Source organism: Ischnura elegans, chromosome 1 (assembly GCF_921293095.1).
Source record: "Ischnura elegans chromosome 1, ioIscEleg1.1, whole genome shotgun sequence".
Classification (NCBI taxonomy): Eukaryota; Metazoa; Arthropoda; class Insecta; order Odonata; family Coenagrionidae; genus Ischnura; species Ischnura elegans.
In genome coordinates this window covers 71,195,849-71,214,256 of record NC_060246.1, presented here as the reverse complement: position 1 = coordinate 71,214,256, position 18,408 = coordinate 71,195,849, and the positions used below count along the sequence as shown (strand labels likewise).

General features: G+C 39.4%; 3 protein-coding genes across 6 annotated transcripts in view; 1 reads left to right on the top strand and 2 right to left on the bottom strand.

Moving 5' to 3' along the window:
• Window positions 1–864, top strand: part of LOC124163046 (putative fatty acyl-CoA reductase CG5065) — a 34,434-nt gene extending 33,570 nt beyond the window's left edge. Inside the window, exon 8 of the mRNA XM_046539831.1 lies at window positions 122–864. Within this exon, the coding sequence (XP_046395787.1) occupies window positions 122–296 (175 nt within the window). The 3' untranslated portion in view covers window positions 297–864. The remainder of the gene's footprint in view (window positions 1–121) is intronic.
• Window positions 416–6,301, bottom strand: LOC124163052 (abasic site processing protein HMCES). 2 transcript variants are annotated; one of them, XM_046539839.1, is made up of 7 exons: window positions 5,321–6,297; window positions 4,989–5,232; window positions 4,610–4,801; window positions 3,984–4,085; window positions 1,718–1,825; window positions 1,497–1,633; window positions 416–1,046 (listed from the first exon to the last, which is right to left on the bottom strand). In XM_046539839.1, exons 1-7 carry the CDS (start codon window positions 5,338–5,340, stop codon window positions 896–898), a joined length of 954 nt encoding a protein of 317 aa, XP_046395795.1. In that variant the 5' UTR covers window positions 5,341–6,297; the 3' UTR covers window positions 416–895. The 2 variants fall into 2 exon arrangements, with proteins under 2 accessions (XP_046395795.1, XP_046395802.1); XM_046539846.1 differs by lacking the exon at window positions 1,718–1,825 and having other exon boundaries at window positions 5,321–6,301.
• A 10,638-nt stretch (window positions 6,302–16,939) lies between these two features.
• LOC124163024 (voltage-dependent anion-selective channel protein 2-like) lies at window positions 16,940–18,403 on the bottom strand. Of its 3 annotated transcripts, none has more exons than XM_046539825.1 (2): window positions 17,330–18,403; window positions 16,940–17,246 (listed from the first exon to the last, which is right to left on the bottom strand). In XM_046539825.1, the coding sequence occupies exon 1, from the start codon at window positions 18,302–18,304 to the stop codon at window positions 17,456–17,458; it is 849 nt and encodes a 282-aa protein (XP_046395781.1). In that variant the 5' UTR covers window positions 18,305–18,403; the 3' UTR covers window positions 16,940–17,246; window positions 17,330–17,455. The 3 variants fall into 3 exon arrangements, with proteins under 3 accessions (XP_046395781.1, XP_046395766.1, XP_046395774.1); XM_046539810.1 differs by having other exon boundaries at window positions 16,940–17,221; XM_046539818.1 differs by having other exon boundaries at window positions 16,940–17,218.
• Between the last annotated feature and the right edge of the window lie 5 nt (window positions 18,404–18,408).

Below are 18,408 nucleotides of genomic sequence, written 5' to 3'. Positions count from 1 at the left end.
CTACAGTTTTATCACCACTTAGCTTTTCACTTCAAGTGCACAATTTAACCAATTGAAAACAGCTAATTTTAGATAAGGTACCATCTCCTGGTTATAATTAAATTTTTTATTTATTTTTTAGGATGTACTGGGTTGACAAAGCTTTCTCCGTACTATTTTATGGACTCCTTCTGTGGTTCATCTTGTCCTGGTTCAACACAGCCAAAGAACTTCTAGATGCAGGAGGTTCCGTTGTAAACAGTAGCCTCCAAAATATTCCCATTGTTAGGGCAGTATTTCAAGGTCAAGAAGTTTGATAAAAAGACAAGTAATTCAAGTACACATAGCTTGAGACAAAAAATCTGTGACAATTATCGCTATAAACATGCTTGGAAATCAAAATACATTTCCAAACTTAAACATTCTTACAGACGTATTATAAAGAATAAAATTTATTTAAAATATTAATACAATTTAAGATTAGACAGAACTACAAAAACAACCAGAACAGAAACTTACAGCTTGTAATAAATGATGTATTTCAAAAGAAAAAAATTCAACAAGTAACAATCCAAAAGACTAAAAATGAGATGTAGTATCTATTAGCCTGGTAAACATCAAGGAGAATGAAGAGAGTTGGCGGACAAAAAGTTGATTTCTCAAATACTGAAATGCAGCTTAGATTAATTATAATGAATTGAATGTCAGATTCACTTGTTTGTACTAATCACAATAAAAAATACCACAACAAAAACAGAAAAATATCCCTGAGAATATCCGGGTACACATGTAAATACATTTCCAATACATATTCCTACAAGAATCTCATGTGACGGACCAACTTTCATACAAATAAATTTTTTGCTTATATTTGTTATAAACTAATAAGAAACTTTTTATTGAATAATCCTCACATTTAATCTTCCTTTTTCCGTTTAGAAGGAAATTGATCAAGGCATGGTGAATTCACATCACCATCATTACTTCCACTGTCTTCCTGTTTTACTCTGCTACGCTTAAGCCATGATTCCATCAGAGAACTACTTGCTGACTTTGGCTTTGACTCTCTGAAATGTAAAAAAAGTTAAGTAATGGCAAAAAGTATCATGTAGTTAGATTCAAATAGCTTCAATATAATCGTTCATGTTCAAGAATGACAATAAGTAATCCAGCAGGTTCACATTACCAGCAGATATGGACCAACCATAATTTTGAAATACAGTGGAAGCCCGGTATAGCGAGTACGGCATATAGCGAGTGATAGTCTTTGTATCACCAATCGGCCTATGTTTTACATGTATCAGATATAGCGAGGCCATAAAGTTCTTCAAACGGTATACGCTCAATATTACTACAGATATTTCCCAAAAAAGAATATGTCATGAATGTGTTCCTCGACAAAATATACATTGTATGACATCAGTGGTGTGAGTTTTTGACACCAGTTACCTCAATAGTGAAAAATATTGAGGGGTTTATCAGCTGACAGAAAAGAACCAGCAATACTAAGCTCTTACTTAGGATTATTGCAACGTGGATCCTTGTTCCTGGAGTTGTTTACCAGGGTATCCACAGGATGCCAAATCAACTGCTTAGTTGGTTGGAGTAGTTCAAGAGCTGCCTTGGCAGGAAGGTTTCCAAAGTTTAGCCAGTTCTGGAAAGAAAGATAAATCAGGTAATAAAGAATGGGGCCAGAGCTTTACTAAACATTGAATTACCACTTCAACCAAACACATACTAGCACAGCTTCCTCGTCATTCAACACAGCAGGCATCCTGTGATGAAGCCAATTCAAGGTATCATTTGATTCCATCGTTATAACTGAGTAGCTGTACGTGTTGCCTTCCTACAAAAATTCAGAATGCATATCAAGGAACTGCATTCCTAAACTGAGAAAATCCTTGAAATTTCAGAGGAATAACCAGGCCATTTACAAACTCAGGTAAAAATTTCTCCCTTGCAACTTGACTGAAACTGGGCTGAAACTACCTTGAAACTCACTGTCTTGCTTCTTTGCAGAAACTGCATTGAAATTGAAACAAATCAGTGGAGTTTGGAAGAGGGATGGCAGTGCAGTAGCAGTGCAATAAAGAACTCCAGCTACTCCTATGAAACTCCCTTGGCCGACTAAACTGAGACTCCCTTGGCTAGCTACACTGAAACTCCCTTGGCCACTAACTAGACTGAAACTCCCTTGGCCACCAGCTTCACTGAAACTCCCTTGGCTAGCTAGACAAACTCCATTGGATAGCTGGGCTGAAACCCCCTTGTATACCAGGCTGAAACTCCCTTGTTTGGCTGAATACATTTCCCCTACCCAATCCATTTAAATTCCCTTGTCAAATCATATGTAACACAGTAAATTAACAACTTGCGCTACCCAGCCAACAGTGGATGATCACATAACAGATTTCTCCCACAACTTTGCATGCATGATAAAAGATTAAGGGTGGACAGGTGATTGCGATCAACAATAGTTGTAACTGCAATGACCACAACATTTTTCAAGACACAATTGATTAGAACATGAAAATACATCAATAAATTAATAACTGTTAAAAGCACATACAAAAATATTCCAAATGAAAGAAGTCATGGAAGTTAGATGCTCCTGCAATAAAGAAGAAACATGACTGATGAGAATCACAAACGACTTAACTCAAAATCAAATTAGCAAAATTGCACATAAAAATCTCCTTTACTTGGCTTATTAGTTATATGGTGCATTAGTGTGAAGCATTCAAATTATAGAAAGCAAAACTTAAATTATCACTGGGGAAGCATGCGCTTTGCATCATAGTTCAATGAAAAACGAAGCGATTACTCGTTACTTAGGCTACGTGTGAACTCCAAACGAAAACCACGCAAGATTCCAAAACATTCAGCAGTAACTAATAAGCAGTAAATATACATTGCACTATAGCGAAACCCACCCGCATTCCTTATTTCTTCGAAAGCCCGCTCGAGCTCACTGAGTCTGATCCTCCGCAGGATGACTAACGGACGGCACGGCATCCGCGGCATTGATGACCGGTCGGTGTATTATCCTCCTCGTCCGGGGTATCCATGAGGCAGGAAAAGTGGATGGCAGTCGCCAAGGCGTTGAAAGAAGAATTCGTTATTGGCGGCAAGAACCCCGAAAAAGGAGCTCGAAATCCTTACGCCTGCCTGGATTAAAACACGAATTCAATGTCAACGTTCTCATGGCTAAACATGGAAGGAATAAACTTAACCCACGCTCACCACTCGTCTATCGCTCCTAGCTACTTGAGAGAAATAACGGCAACCGACAGCTTTACGCGCGGGGAAAGATATACGTGTTGCCAAAAGCTAAATTTAAAAAATACATTGCCGCTGAAAACCGGGGTCGCTTATATGTCCGGTAGATGGGTTCCGTACGTTGGCAAAACTTACGAAGGGTAGCACACGTGCAGCAAGGGAGTGGCAGTTCAAATTCATGAGGGAGAGGGGATACCCAAATGCTGCAGCAGCTCTGTGGCAGGGCAGTAAAGGCATTCGGCAAGAGAGATTCAGTGGAGTTATTAAGTTGGCCTGGCCTATGAGCCTACCGTCCAGTTCAGTGTCAGTAGAGCTCATGTGCAGCAAGGGAGAAGCAGTTCAAATTCTGAGGGAGAGGGGATACCCAAATGCTGCAGCAGCTCTGTGGCAGGGCAGTAAAGACATTCGGCAAGAGAGATGCAGTGGAGCCATAAATTCGGCCTGGCCTGAGGCGACTATCCAGTTCAGTATCAGTGGAGCACACATGCAGCAAGGGAGAAGCAGTTCAAAAGCAATGGACTTGCAAGGGAGGATGGCATCAGAGTTTCATTTGAGTGCCCTTTTTCTTGTTGAGGACAAGGCAGTGCAGTGCAGTGACAAGGTTGTTTCAAGGCAGTTTCCACACATTCAGTGGAGTTTCAGCTCAGAATCAGCTCTGTTTCAAGGGAAAAATTTTTACTTGAGAAGCAATTTATCCCCCAATCTAAATACCACACATTAGTTACCCATATGTCAAACAGAGCTGCTAACTTCAATAGTTGTGGTCCATGCCAACCAGTTTCCTCACTCCATGATTCATCCCAGGTTGATTTATTTTCAATTCGTACCTAAAAATAAAAGGATTGAAAATCATACGTGGATTTAGGGGTTGGCACAAGGGCACATGCCAAAACACTTAAAAAATAGACAAGAATTTGCATACAGTCATTATTATGCCCGTTTTGATTAGTGCATCATGAGGCCTCAATCATTTAAGCCTTGATCTCAAGCCAAGAAGACAGATTTGTTGGTCGTTGGTCATTCATTACTCTGTATTAAAAAAAAAGCATCACCGAAGTAGGAAAGGGGCTCAAAAACTGTCTTTATAGTACATGCAACTTATTAATATTTTCATATCATCAATTATTAATTACTTTCATTTAAAATGAAGATAATATTTCACACAATAATTGTTGTAAGTTGTTTTTAATTTCAAACATGAGAAGGCCGCTAGCCAGTCAGACTCGTGGTATTGTATCAGTGTATTCTACTCGCATTCACTTCCTGGTGGAGAAATACATGCGTTAGTGGGAAAACAATGATATAATTGTAACAGAGGTGTGTATAATTACAATTCCTCGAGCATACTCACACCTTCAACTTGTGGAGCGTAGATGAAGTATGGCTGCTTCTGAGATCCTTTAGTCGTCTGCCATTCATAAAAACCATCACAAATCACGACACATCTTTGTCCTTTATACAACGGGACGCTATACAGACGAGACTCCAAAACGTTTTCCAGTCTACAATTATTGGTTGACATCTTATGGTTGTTGTAGGCACCCTAAAATAGGTTCGAGGGTCATTCAAGTAATGCAAGTAAAATATCTAACAACATGCTCATATCAGATGTCCCTTTTTGAACATTTGGTTCGAGAGAAGCCCTGCCGTTCGTTGCTCTTCGTTGTACTGAACGAAAATAGCATATATACTACTACCAGTAGATAATAATTTGCATCCCCTATATTTACTTTGTGCCATGGTGGTATCATTCCCCAAATCATTGGATGAACAACGGCTTTCTCAACATCAGACGCAAGACCTGGAAAATGCTTCCCTGATACAAGAACAGGTGTAACATCCGTTGGAGCAACATTATGCGAAGGTCGATAAGACCATTGATCGTTAGAATTTACCCACTCGGGGGCATAGTACTCTTTTCCTTTAGTGTCTTTCAAACTACAAGCTTTGCAAATGCTGTCAGGTGACAGAGTACTGAAAGAAGAAGAGGATTAAATTCAAATGTTATAAATACCTTTGTAAGCAAATTAATTTCCATTAAGGCTAATGATGATATGCTTACCAAGCTAATCTTCCACACATCGCGAATACGCTATAAAAACCTGCACGTTGGCGTCATTTACTCCAGTTTTTGCTTTTACCGCGTTATGTCCGGAGACGAATCACGATCTTCAATTGAAAATTATAAACGCAAGGAAAACAAATGGCGCGAATGTTGAATATTGTTCTTTTCCGAGGATATGGTTGTTAACTATAAGCAATTTGCCTATTCTGTTAACTTTACGTCATGAGCATGTTAAGTGATGTTTGAACTGATGTCAAACTAAATGAGTGTTTTAATTTATAGTTGTTGTTGGTCATACCATACTTTCGGTTATCCGACGTTTACGTCCAATTTTAACTGTACTTATACGGTCATGAAAAGGACGTACTCGGTTCGTTTCCCTCCGTTAATAGCGACGTTTCATGATGTCGCAATATAAATAAATTTTTATTCTTAAATTAATCAACATCTAACTCCTCAATTATACGTTTCTTTATGCTCTTCCTTCGTGACATCTGAAAATCGTTTTAATAAAATTTCTCGGAAAACATATGCTGTGGCGTGGGTTGAATCATTCAATAACAATCATGAGCATCTGTAGGATTATTCTGGGGCCGGGAAGGAGAGGGACAGAACAGGTTCGCTAAATGGGGTCACCCAGTGGCATAACTAGGAGAATGCTTTGGGGGGGATAGGGGGATATAAGGGCGGGCTACCCCCACCCCCCCCAGGCAACCCTGGAAAATTTTTGAAAAATGACATGCCTGGATTACATCGTTTGGACACTTACACTTTTGTGTTTCACTCGTAATGCCGCGGGAAATAATCACAATAGGAAAAACATTGGTATACTATGCTTTTATTCCTTTGAGGCTTGGGGGATCTATCCTCTCATCCCCCCTTTCATAATCCAGTCATTGGGGTTGCCATATGCCCACATTTTCTTATTTCGAACATACCTCACTTCAATGCCAAGGCACAGTCAAAAAGTTATTCTTTCTTTTATCTTCATAGTGAAAATTTAATAAAACCCCCCCCCCCCCCCCCCAGAGCTCAGAGAAATTTTTAAGTTTAATCCATTTTACTTATTTGGATCAGTATTAGGTACTTATGGAATAGTGTTAGGGTTTATCAAATATCCCTCAGAAATCCGTAAAACTCACAATTTTGAACCATTATTCTTCAATTTTTTTCTGGAGGAGGGCTCCCGCAACTCCTGCTTACCCTGGTAGGTATGCAATACCCTCACACCCGTAAGTATTGGTTGTGCCTAAACCCAACCCCCCTAGCCTTAATTCCTAGCTGCGCCCCTGCCTATGTGTGTTAAATCCTAACTTTGCCTTTAAAAAAGATAGTAACCTGGGTGCTGGGTACCATATGGTGATGACAAGAATTGTGTCACTATTTGGCACAAATAGACTTTAAAGTCAAAAATTTTGGTGCTTTGAATTTTAGCCATATTACTATATTCATAGACAGTAAAACATGTGGTACAGCCGGGAATAAGATGTGTCCAACCACACTCTTGGATGGCACCATGATCTAAAACTCAGTACACCTCTTTATTATTGGAGGAAAATTATCACCTGATAGTAAGTATGCAATCCATACATCAGTGTGCTACATGACCAACTGATTTCACTATAGAATGGCATTTGACTAAGAAAGTTGGAAATAAATGAGATTGCCAATATCTGGGTGGTTTATCCCAGTTCCTTCTGCCTGACACTGGCCTTAATCTGATGACCACATGACAGAAATAAGAATGAGTGAGGGAAATTGGCACCCCACCTACCTTGAAAGTGTATATTTGTGCAGGACCCAAAGAATTATTTTTTCTGATTTCATCCAACCATTATCCCTATGTGGCCTCTTAACAATTGATACTGAAGACACTTAAAATTTAGGCATATGTTATAATATAGTAGGTACCTACATATACACATGGGCATACCCATGAGCTGCAGCTGCTCCCTGTAGAAGCAAAAGTTAATTTAGTTCAAAATGAAAGTTTTGAACAAATTTTCTTTAAATCCAAAAAAATTGATATTATTTTAAACATATAACAAAATAATTTTTTTCAAGCAAATAATTTTAACAAACGCCATGCCGTCCATGGTCGCAGGTGATGTGTTGAGGACAGCTGTAGTGAGCAAGCCATCCAAGAAGAAAGGCATGGGAGATGCTGTCTGCAGTGATGTCTACTAGTGGTTCTGCGACTGGCCAGTGGGAGAACCTGTCGATTATTGTGAGGAGGTACCAAGTAGGTAGCCGGCGCAAGACAGGAGAGGTCCCACGATGTCATTGTGTACGTGTACGAAATATCTGGTTGGCAGTCATTACGTTGGGGTCACCACTGTAGCGATTGCTACGCTGAATAATACTCTTATGAGGTTGCTGTAGAGGAGCATTTATTGCCACTTCAAAATACAGACTGCTGCGGTAGCCGAGATGGCTTGCTTATATATTGGCGGTGAACTCTCTCGAATGATGTGCTGGGACTTCTGTGAACATTCTGTAATTTCTCTGGAAAAAGACAGTAAAAATTCTGGCCTGCGCCGAGAATCGAATGCAGGCTGTCTGATTGGGAGTCGAACACCTATCCACAGGTCCAACTCCATGTTGTGGCAGTTAATGCGCCACACAAATATGTAGAACAAAAATATTGGTCTTCAGTAGAAGAGAAGAGGTGAAGGCCAACCTGACATTAGGAAACCATAAACTTGAAGAGGAGAGGAGTTCTACTACTTTTGTATATGAATGACCAGTAATGGACTATGCTATAAGGAAATAGAATAGCCCAAATGAAGAGAGCATTCCTCAAAAAGAGAAGTCTCCTTACCGGTAAGAACATACGTGTTGAAGGTACGAAGCAATTTATTAAGACTTAAATTTGGAGTACATATGCTTCTTTATGGTAATTAGGCATGGACGATGACAGGTAATACCAGTAGAAAAAAAAGGTTGGAAACTTTCGAAACATAGTGTAGAAGAAGATCAAATAGATAGATCGCATGAGTACATAAAGCAAAAATTCTAAGATGAGTTGGAGAGAAGTCTTTAGAAAACTGTGGGTAAAAGATAGGACAGTAAAATCAGTCACATCCGTCAACATGATGTTCTAACAAAAAATATTGTGGAAGGACAGGTGAAAGGGAAGAATGCTAGAGTTAGGCAACTGACAAGATTCATATAGAGCAGCGGTAACGAAAGATGTAAAGCAAAAGAATTATGTAGGGGTTTAAAGATTAGCTGATTGAAGAATTAGGTTCAGAGTTGCGTCTAATGCATAAGTGGAGTGTGGTGGCATAGTGGGTTTAAGTCCTGCCTTCCAAACAACTGATATTGGTTCAAATCCCATTGTGAAGCTTTCGGACATCTCAAAATAAAGATCCTCAAAATGCAGGGTGGCATAGGGAAGGAACTAGTCCACCTGCCCTTAATGTGTTACATTCTTATGCCAGAACCTTAATATTGGGTGAGCTCTACCCTCAATGATACAAAACGACCTTCGGATTGAAACAGTGAGTGGTAGGTTATGTAAAGAAAACTGGCAGAAGAGTTCAGAAAGTATCAAGTATATTTTCAACATATAGCCATTAATAATAATTTTAAGGTGACTGTCTCTGAAGTCAATACACACAGGGCATTTTACTATGATTTTTGACTTGCATGAAAAGCATAGAGAAAAATCACATTTTATAAAGCCCAATTTTCAGCTGTTGCAAACTACAAAAAATTCCACAATAAATTTTTTTCTCTAGGATATAAAAATGACAAAATACATGGGGAGTCCATATATCTAAGGGGTTTTACGGATTTCAGCTCCTCCCCCTGAAATGTTTTCCCTTGTGGTAACTACCCGCCATATACATATCTGCAGAGAAGACCACAAGCCAAGAGGCACCTATCCTTTGATGCTTCATTTTTTTATACGGCTACATTTCATACCATCTACTATGATAGCCCATGATGTATTGAACTTTCAGCATTATGCATGCGAAATGTATAAGTGATTAAATGAAATGGATGACTTTATGATGTGTTCGAATTGACGACAAAATATCAGTACAGGCAACCCACATACCACCGAAGCTCCCCAAAAGCAAGAGTGTACAGTAGGGCGGATCGGAAAAATCGATTTTTTTCAAATCCATCTGGCCCATTGAAAAAAAGTTGTGGGACCGATCAAAAATAAGGCCTGAAAAATTTGAGACCTGTAGGTGAACCCCTGACCCTCGCTCAAATGCAATTTAGGGGGGGAAGGTCGAAATTCGAAAAATATAGTATTTTATGGTCATTTCCTATAGATTTTGCCGAGTTACTGCCCTTTAGGGCTAAAATTTCGTGCATTTTGATGTATCTGCCACCGTTTAGCCACAAAATGCCTAATTTGAGTCCGCGCCCGCGGAGATAATATTCCAACGCCCACGCAGCGTCGCGGATACAAGAGCCGCAGGCCGATCCCCTCCCCTCCCCGCTCACTTCTACCCCTCCCACGCCTCCAATACAGCAAAATGCATCCCGCGTATACTGCTAGGAGGTCATTTATCTTTGATAATATAAATCGGAATATGGTAGAAGGTAATAAAGGAAGCTTAGTGAGACGACTTGTCCCTTATTAGGCGCCTCGTCGGGGTTAAACAAATCGATGTTACCAACTTTTAGAGAAGTGATGAAATATTTTTAGATCCGAGAACGCAGGAAAGGAGCCTACGGTCCATGAAAAGGCCTCTCGAGAGGCTATAAAGGTGTGCTTCCTTGCGCTCCAATTTCGGTTTTGTCCGACAGATATGATTAAATGGATTTTGGGCGAAAGCCGCTCGCGTCCCCTCCCCGCAAGCTTCTCCCACGCGCCAAATGCACCAAAATTCACACCAAGTGCGTCTTACTTCGTTAGTCTAAATATTTAATGTTTCAGTATCGTCTGTGGATGAACAATCACGAAAGAATTTTTCAATTACCTGCTTTCCAATCTGTATTTCTTATATCAGTGTCATTCCTCGTCTTTTGCTGTTGTCAACAAAGTTTTTGTGAATATCTTCACGAATCTCTCGTCCGTATCTATAACAAAAAGAAATATTTAACTTCAAATCTGAAAGTTCATCAACAGATTTTTGAAAATCCACAGCCCTAAGGTCAGATGTAGCCGGAGGTACTGTGGTCTCTCTCCAATATGTCATCAGCGAGTAGTCCTTAAAGTTGATATTAAAATCCAGCACTTTAAAAAATCTCGGATCGGCCGCCAAACAAATACTTGCAACAACGCAAATTCGGTCCTTAGATTGCCCTCCCAATATTTATGCCGCAAATCTAAGTCAAATTAGTGCAATTAGCAAATAGACCTCTGTAAGGGATGAAATATGATTTGATACTTTCCCGGCGAATGATGTGGGTAAACTCTTCTCGGGATTCAACGAAATTTATCCCTGATGATGAGTCCCGAGTCGGAGCTTGAAACGTTTGCCATTATGGAAAAATTAACCCGGTGGGAATCCCGAGAAGATTTTTCTCACATAGCAAGGGATGTTGGAATTATGCTTGTAGCATAGGGATGATGCCTCCTTTTTGGGCGGTATTCACCATCGCATTCAAATCCTTTTTATTTTCGTGTATCTAATATTCACTCGGAAAGGAATCGAGAATGGCAGATTTTATAACTTTTGCTAATCCTACGACTGGGGAGGCGAACCCAAAAGTGGGACCCTGTTTCTTCAACTAACATCACACATTCCCCTCTAAACTTGGATTGATAAGTGCTCTTGCCTTTTTTCATCAGACAAAAGTATAGTCTTTCACTCCATAAAAATGTAGCCCTTTGATGACACCCTTTGATACCTCTCTTTTCGTATTCACAATAATTAGCATCTTTTTCTGTCTACGTAAATAATTCTTGCAAACTACCTTGGATGTTTCTTACGAAGTTATGATTTTTGCGTCAACTAAAGTTGCGGGGACGATCATTGCTGTTTCTTGGTTCTTGCATATACCTCTATCACATTTGGCAGACGCATTTTCCTCGCAGAAGTTCCAGTTTGAGTTTAGTCCTGAATTTTTATTTGATGAGGAAAGTAGAGATAAAAATCGGATGATATCTCTTCAGTTTAATTTTCTTCGGATGAATTGATGAAGAATATTTTTGATACTATTTTCCCATACAAGAATTGACGATGTTGACTCAACACTCTCCGGCGATTCTCTTTTTTTTCCTCAGTTGTCGAGTTTCTTTAGGACTCAATTCTGCAGCCATCATCTTTAGTTTCGTCCGCTGGTCTCTCAACATACTTATTCATTGGGGGGAACATTATGCTCCTTCTTGCACTTACACGCAAAAATATCGCATAATTTCAAATGTTCTTTCCAAAGTGCTTCAGGTTTGTACTTAAGCAAAAACCCTACGTTTGGCCTATTCGCATTTTCCGTAAGTTTTAGTACTTCCTTTTGTACCGCAAAATCATTTAGTCACACACATAATGGAAGGGAAGGGTCACCATAGTTCGCACACCTTTATAGCCACTCGAGAGGCCTTTTCATGGACCGTAGGCTCCTCTCCTGCGTTCTCGGATCTAAAAATATTTCATCACTTCTCTAAAAGTTGGTAACATCGATTTGTTTAACCCCGACGAGGCGCCTAATAAGGGACAAGTCGTCTCACTAAGCTTCCTTTATTACCTTCTACCATATTCCGATTTATATTATCAAAGATAAATGACCTCCTAGCAGTATACGCGGGATGCATTTTGCTGTATTGGAGGCGTGGGAGGGGTAGAAGTGAGCGGGGAGGGGAGGGGATCGGCCTGCGGCTCTTGTATCCGCGACGCTGCGTGGGCGTTGGAATATTATCTCCGCGGGCGCGGACTCAAATTAGGCATTTTGTGGCTAAACGGTGGCAGATACATCAAAATGCACGAAATTTTAGCCCTAAAGGGCAGTAACTCGGCAAAATCTATAGGAAATGACCATAAAATACTATATTTTTCGAATTTCGACCTTCCCCCCCTAAATTGCATTTGAGCGAGGGTCAGGGGTTCACCTACAGGTCTCAAATTTTTCAGGCCTTATTTTTGATCGGTCCCACAACTTTTTTTCAATGGGCCAGATGGATTTGAAAAAAATCGATTTTTGCGATCCGCCCTAGTGTACAGGCTCTAGTTTCGAATGTGGCCCCGAAGTTCATGGTTAAAACCATGTTACAGCTCTTTAGATCACCCTGAGAAACTATTCAAGAGAAGGGATAAGAATAAAGTTTTAGGAAGAATAAAAAGGGGTCTTATGTTACGAATCTCCAAGATTTAAACATGTTACGCCACATAAGCCGTGGAATTCTCACTTTTTACTACATTTTTTCTGACAAAATTGCTATATTATTAACTTCTACCTAATTTTTAAGAGCCAGATTAGCGTAAAATCCATATCCAGGCATGCAATTTCCTAAAATTTTCTGGGGGAGGGCCCCATCATGAGCCCCAGCCAAGGGACCCTATTCATCCCAGACCGCCCCTGCCTATGGGTCCACAGATAAACTCTTTTTTCTGAATATTACAATAATTTTTGATTATTTACGATTTCATTTTACATACAGCCATTTGTCTTTGATTAACAAAAATTTCTATGCTTATTGGCATGGATATACAATTAGGTTTTGTGAACAAATGTTAAAATAATTAATAAAAAGACAAATGAAGGAAAAGACCAAAATAAAGAAGCTATGCACATCTAGCATGAGCTGCTGCACTAATCCAAAGCCAAACTTCAGGTTGAAGCACTGACAGTGAGGGGAGTACATATCTAACGTTGGAAAATATAAGTTTTGAAATCCACTCTAGTTAAAACATAAAAATAAATAATAATTTTAATAACCTAATTTATTCAGAATGTCCATGCAGTCACAGATTTGTATGGCATGCGATGCATACCACATTCTTGAACAGAAATTTGATGTATGTATATTATTTCACTTCTCATGGCCATCATTTATTGGCAATACTATGTACCACATACCTCTCAATTGATCAACAAGTGAACATAGTATAAACTAAGCAGGCAGGTAGATAATTGAGGAAATTGCTATAGAAGACAATGGAGGGACAGTATTGGAAAGGGAGATGGTACAAATGGAACAAGTACAAAGCGGAGAGTGGAGACGAAGAGGAGAGGACAGACATTCATCGACAAAATGAAGGATAAGAAGCCTTATAGCTATCTCAAGAAGATGCATATACCTCCTGCTTGATGAGTCTCCTTCGGTGAGAGATGACTCACTTAAAACTTACTCAACAATCTTAAAATTTTTGGGGCAAATAGAGTGGAACCTTAATAACATTTTCCTGCATCTCAAATTTTACCTTGCAGTATGCCTCAGATGTAATTTTATTTTAGTTTTAGACAGTCAAATGTTCATAAGGTCTAGTCTACTTAACTTAAAATTTCAAGATGATTGGTTGGTAGTCAAGGGACAGCATCTAATACATATACTAAAGGAAACTGTTTTACAGATTTTTATTTTATTTGTGATTTCCATGGCTTAAATAGCTACCAGTTGTACAAAGGAAAAATAGGATGGAGACAGAAGCAAGAGGATAAATGGTTTTGAAGAGGTGTGAGTCTTTTGTACCATCACTGTGGGGGGGACAAAAAATCTACCACTAAGTTACTAAGTATTGTACTCTAATTTGCCAAGAAATCAAGATATAGGGCACATAAAGATAAAAAAAAAGAGAAGACTTTGCTCACATTTTCAACGCTTAACAGCCTTTCAATTGTAAAATGTTTTCACCCTCTCTTATATCCGAATGTAATGAACAGTTGTGACAGTTTTTCATGGAAAAAGAAGCTAATGAATGTGATTGAATAGCATTATTCAGTTCGACAGAAAGACAAGTGCTGTTCACTCTTTTCACTATTCCTGTTCCGTTCCTTGCTTACCTCCATCTAGGATTTCAGTATTCCTTCTCCCTTTAAGCATTGCATCCCTTCAGTTACACCCATCCCATAGTCTTCAAATCTCCAACACTTTCCATTCTTTGCCCTCCAGGTCAAAGTTTTTCACCTCACCTACACACTGGAGGCCAACAACCGAGTGCATAGCATTCTGATTTCGGTGAGAGTGAGCTAGAGATAAGATAAAGAGAAAAACTTCACCACTGGATGCAATATTTCCCAAATTTTCCAACTGGTATGCCAATATCTCACTTCCACACTGAGAGCTGTCTTACTGCAAGCAATCTTTAGGCACAGGCTGCGTAACTGCTAAAGCTGAGAGGGGTGGCTCAGTAGGGATGGAAAAAAACTTAATTCAGCCTCATGTTATTCCTGAGAAAGTTCAACATCCGCCCAATGGATGAGCAAGAACAGAAACCCATATCAACCTTTAACCCCAGCCACCTATTCTCTACTCATTCTTCCCTGTTGTAATCATTCCACAGCAACATGGCAGCATCCAAAGAGAATGCCAAGAGAGATACAGAAATTCCACTAATGGAGTGGAACCCTCCCTGCCACCTTTCAGATGGAGCAGTTGACATTTGCAAAGCATGGTGGTTATTTGCATTCGATCAATCAAAATAAAATAAGAATAATGTATTTTATGGACCTTTCATCTTCATGGGGGATAGTTGATATTAAGAACGTAATAATGATACCACTTTAAAAATAATTTAAATGCAAAATTAAAAAAAAATAACATTATGATGATTGTGCAGCACTTGGGATGAGAAACTAAAATATAAAATATTTTCTTTTCGTTTAAAAGATGACTAAATGTCTCCTTTTGAATATTGCTTATAATTTATTTATGTAAACCTTATTTTGCTACTTTCCAGGCAGCGGAATTCCATAACTTTCTACTCAAGCGGCCTCCCTGTAAAGGCAGGTAGGCTGCTGCTTGGCTGGTCAATCAAGAACTCAGCACACAAGCACCTTGTCACACTGGGCCTTAGCAAGGCGAGCTTGGATTGCAGGTGAGAAAAAAGCAACTTTGCACCTGCTCACAGGCCTTCATTCCCAATCTCCACCCTAAAACACCCCCCAGTCACCTTCCTCAATACCAGTGTTGCCATCCAGCTTACCTCTATGCTACATATCATATAGTATTACACAATGACCCAGTAACCAACTTTTCTTCTTACTTAATGACCGCCTTTGAAGATGCTATTCCCTTCCTGGTAACATACATACTTGACCTTATCTATCATCAAAGTAGGGTATCTCATCTATAAATCACTCATTCACAGTATTCATGCCAAAACAGGAAAAATTTGCTTGTACAATAATAAGCCAGTAATAAATATTTACTTGCCAAGAATGGAGTGATAATTAAAACATTATGGAGAAAAGCATTATCAACCTAATCTTGAAGGAACATTACCCTACATTTTAAACTGCACTGGAGGTCCTCATTAGTTCAAAGGTTACCTAAGAGGGCGATGAACATTTTTTGAACAATTAAAGAACACTTACATTAAGTTTCACCCAAGTAATAGTGGTTTTTTGATTGATCAATGTCAAGAACGAATTTTGCCAACAGATATACCCACACCAAGGGCACGGCAGAATGTTAAACGCCAAAATTCATTATTAAGCATGCTTCGGAAAATTTTAACTAGAAAATCTTTAAGGACTACAGATAATGACGCCAAACGCTGTTACTGCTGTTAACATAAATGCTGCAATAAACTTCTGTATGTCCCGTCTTTTATAAAAAAGACCAAGTCCCTAGTGCACAGGAATCCTAGATTACAGAGAAAGTAAGCATACTAAAAGATATCATCAGTATGTTAATGTATGCAAGTTGATGCACTAATTCTTATGCGTGCATTTTCTTATCTCTCTTTTCAGATCAGCAAGAGTGGGACGTTCGCTTATAAATGGGAAATTAAGCGACCTCAAAGATGAACAATATTCAGCTCAATGTAGCATTAAGATTTTGCACAGACCCAATTAAATTAATGAAAAGAAGGATAAGTGCTCCTTATGTTTGAACATAAATACACATTTTAGAATAGAAATTATTTAAAAGCTGAGTTAAAATTGTTCCCCGCATTTTCCAAATAGAGACGAATAATGATCTCAAAAGCAACTTTATGCCCAATCTTTAGACCTAACATACCGTGATAATATGCTGAATACTTCCATATGAAATTTGAGTGAGGATGAGCCGAATTCACCATAAAAAACGGAGAACGATCTCTTGCCTATGAAGCTAAGGGAAAATACCACATGAATGCAACAACTATCAAAGCAATACTTGTCCTAGGCCATTTCCATTCAATTAAACATTAAAGACTGCCTCTTTCCACACCACTAATTATTAGCATTAAGTTAACCAAGCACAGTATCAGGCAAAAGATTCACAAGAGAAACACATTTTAGTTACGAATCGAGAAGTATAGACACTTCGGACTAAACCAGACATCCCCAGAACAACTTACACTAATCGGATTCCCATTAGGACCGCTAGGTAACTAGTACACAGGGAGAAGGGCAAAACGTGCGGCATTTTCGCAGAAAACTGTTGTCTACATAAACACCTCATAATAACAAGAAGTCTAAAATAAAACGGATTTTACTCTAAGAAACATGCATTTACACACACGGTACCAACGTGTCAAGAGACGCTATGAATGAGATACTAAACCATAAACATTACAGTTTTATTGTTATTGGCCATACAGAGTCTCTTTTCAGTCCAATCACCCCCCATAAACAACGAACTAATACAACATAGCTAGGTTAGTTTTTACTACCACAAGCTAATATGGGACACTTGACACTGTTCTAAGAATGGTTTTTGCCGAATTTGGTTCCCATGGCGCATTTTACACTTTCAGGCATCTCCATTTGCCACTGGATCCATTGGTGAAGGCAGGGTATCACTAAAATATGGGCTTCACACAGTCCTCTCCTAATCCATCCACTCTGCTGGAAATTAAGAATAAGGGAATTTCTAAACAAATATTCCTACAGCACAGGCTTAATGAATGACAAAAATTTCCAAGATATCATCAAAGACCAAGAAGTGAACCATACCTTACAGTAATGGGCACCATGAGATGAGGTTAAGCTAACATTCATTCCTGAAGGTGTGGATGGATATCAAGAAGCCCATATCATCTTTCCGGGAATTGCTTACTTATGGCCAAGTAATTGTGTTGTTTAAGCCTCCAAATCCAAGGCCAACCCAATTTTGTGACCTCCTTGATTCAAGTTTTTGCCGTCAATCAATGCGGATAAAGTCAGCGTGACACCATCTCGCAGCTCCTGCTGATAGCCTAATCCCACGCAACTTGAGTTATCCACCTTGGCTCGAACAGCAGCATTTTTAGCCAATGAGTACTTGCATCCCATTTCAAAACGAGTGGCAGTAGAACCAGCAGACCATGCTAATTGAATTCCGGTCTCCAACTTAGGGTTGACTTTCTGGTACAGCGAACCTAAGTATTCTTGTCCATCGTTGACACTGGTGTGCAAGACAAAATCCCCTGCTGAGTATCCCACAGCGAAGTTATTTTTGGTGAATTTCGACTTAGCTGAATCGAAAGTCATCTGGTATCCCGCAAGCCATCCGTTGTAGCAAAAAACAGAACTTCCCTTGATTAAAGGACCAGCAAGATCAAGATCCACATCCATATTCATGGCCATGCAGTCATGCTTAAACTGAGTTTTCACTCGTCCGGTCTTCTTTCCGCTTTGGGGAGAGAACGTGGAATCGAAGGAGAGTTTCAGTCCTTTGGCTAGTCGGTCTTCAACAGATACTTCAGTACATAGTGAATTGTCCGTATTCCATTTCTCCGTAAAAACTAATCCATAATCCTTGACCTTATACTTGGTTTCCAAAGCTCCAAAAACTTTCCCGGAGTCCTGGTTTAAGGAACCGCCAGCGGTTATATCGACAGCATCTTTAGTTTTCGTTTTCAGTTCAAGCTTGATCAATCCAAAGTGATATCCTTTACCGAAAACATCACGGCACGACTTTCCTAAATCTCCAAAAGTCGGTGGGGCCATGACTTATGCAATTAACCTTAAATTGCAACAACAAAATGCAGAACGCCTAATGACTGATGTTCTCACATGCAACCACGTAGAAAGAGGTCACGTTGTGTACGCAG

Coding starts and splice junctions, on each gene's coding strand:
- LOC124163052 (XM_046539839.1), bottom strand. CDS start 5,340: ATGTGTGGAAGATTAGCTTG. Junction 4,802..4,988: donor TGATACCACCATGGCACAAA/GTAAATATAGGG, acceptor AACCTATTTTAG/GGTGCCTACAACAACCATAA. Junction 1,634..1,717: donor ATGACGAGGAAGCTGTGCTA/GTATGTGTTTGG, acceptor CTTTCTTTCCAG/AACTGGCTAAACTTTGGAAA.
- LOC124163024 (XM_046539825.1), bottom strand. CDS start 18,304: ATGGCCCCACCGACTTTTGGAGATTTAGGAAAGTCGTGCCGTGATGTT.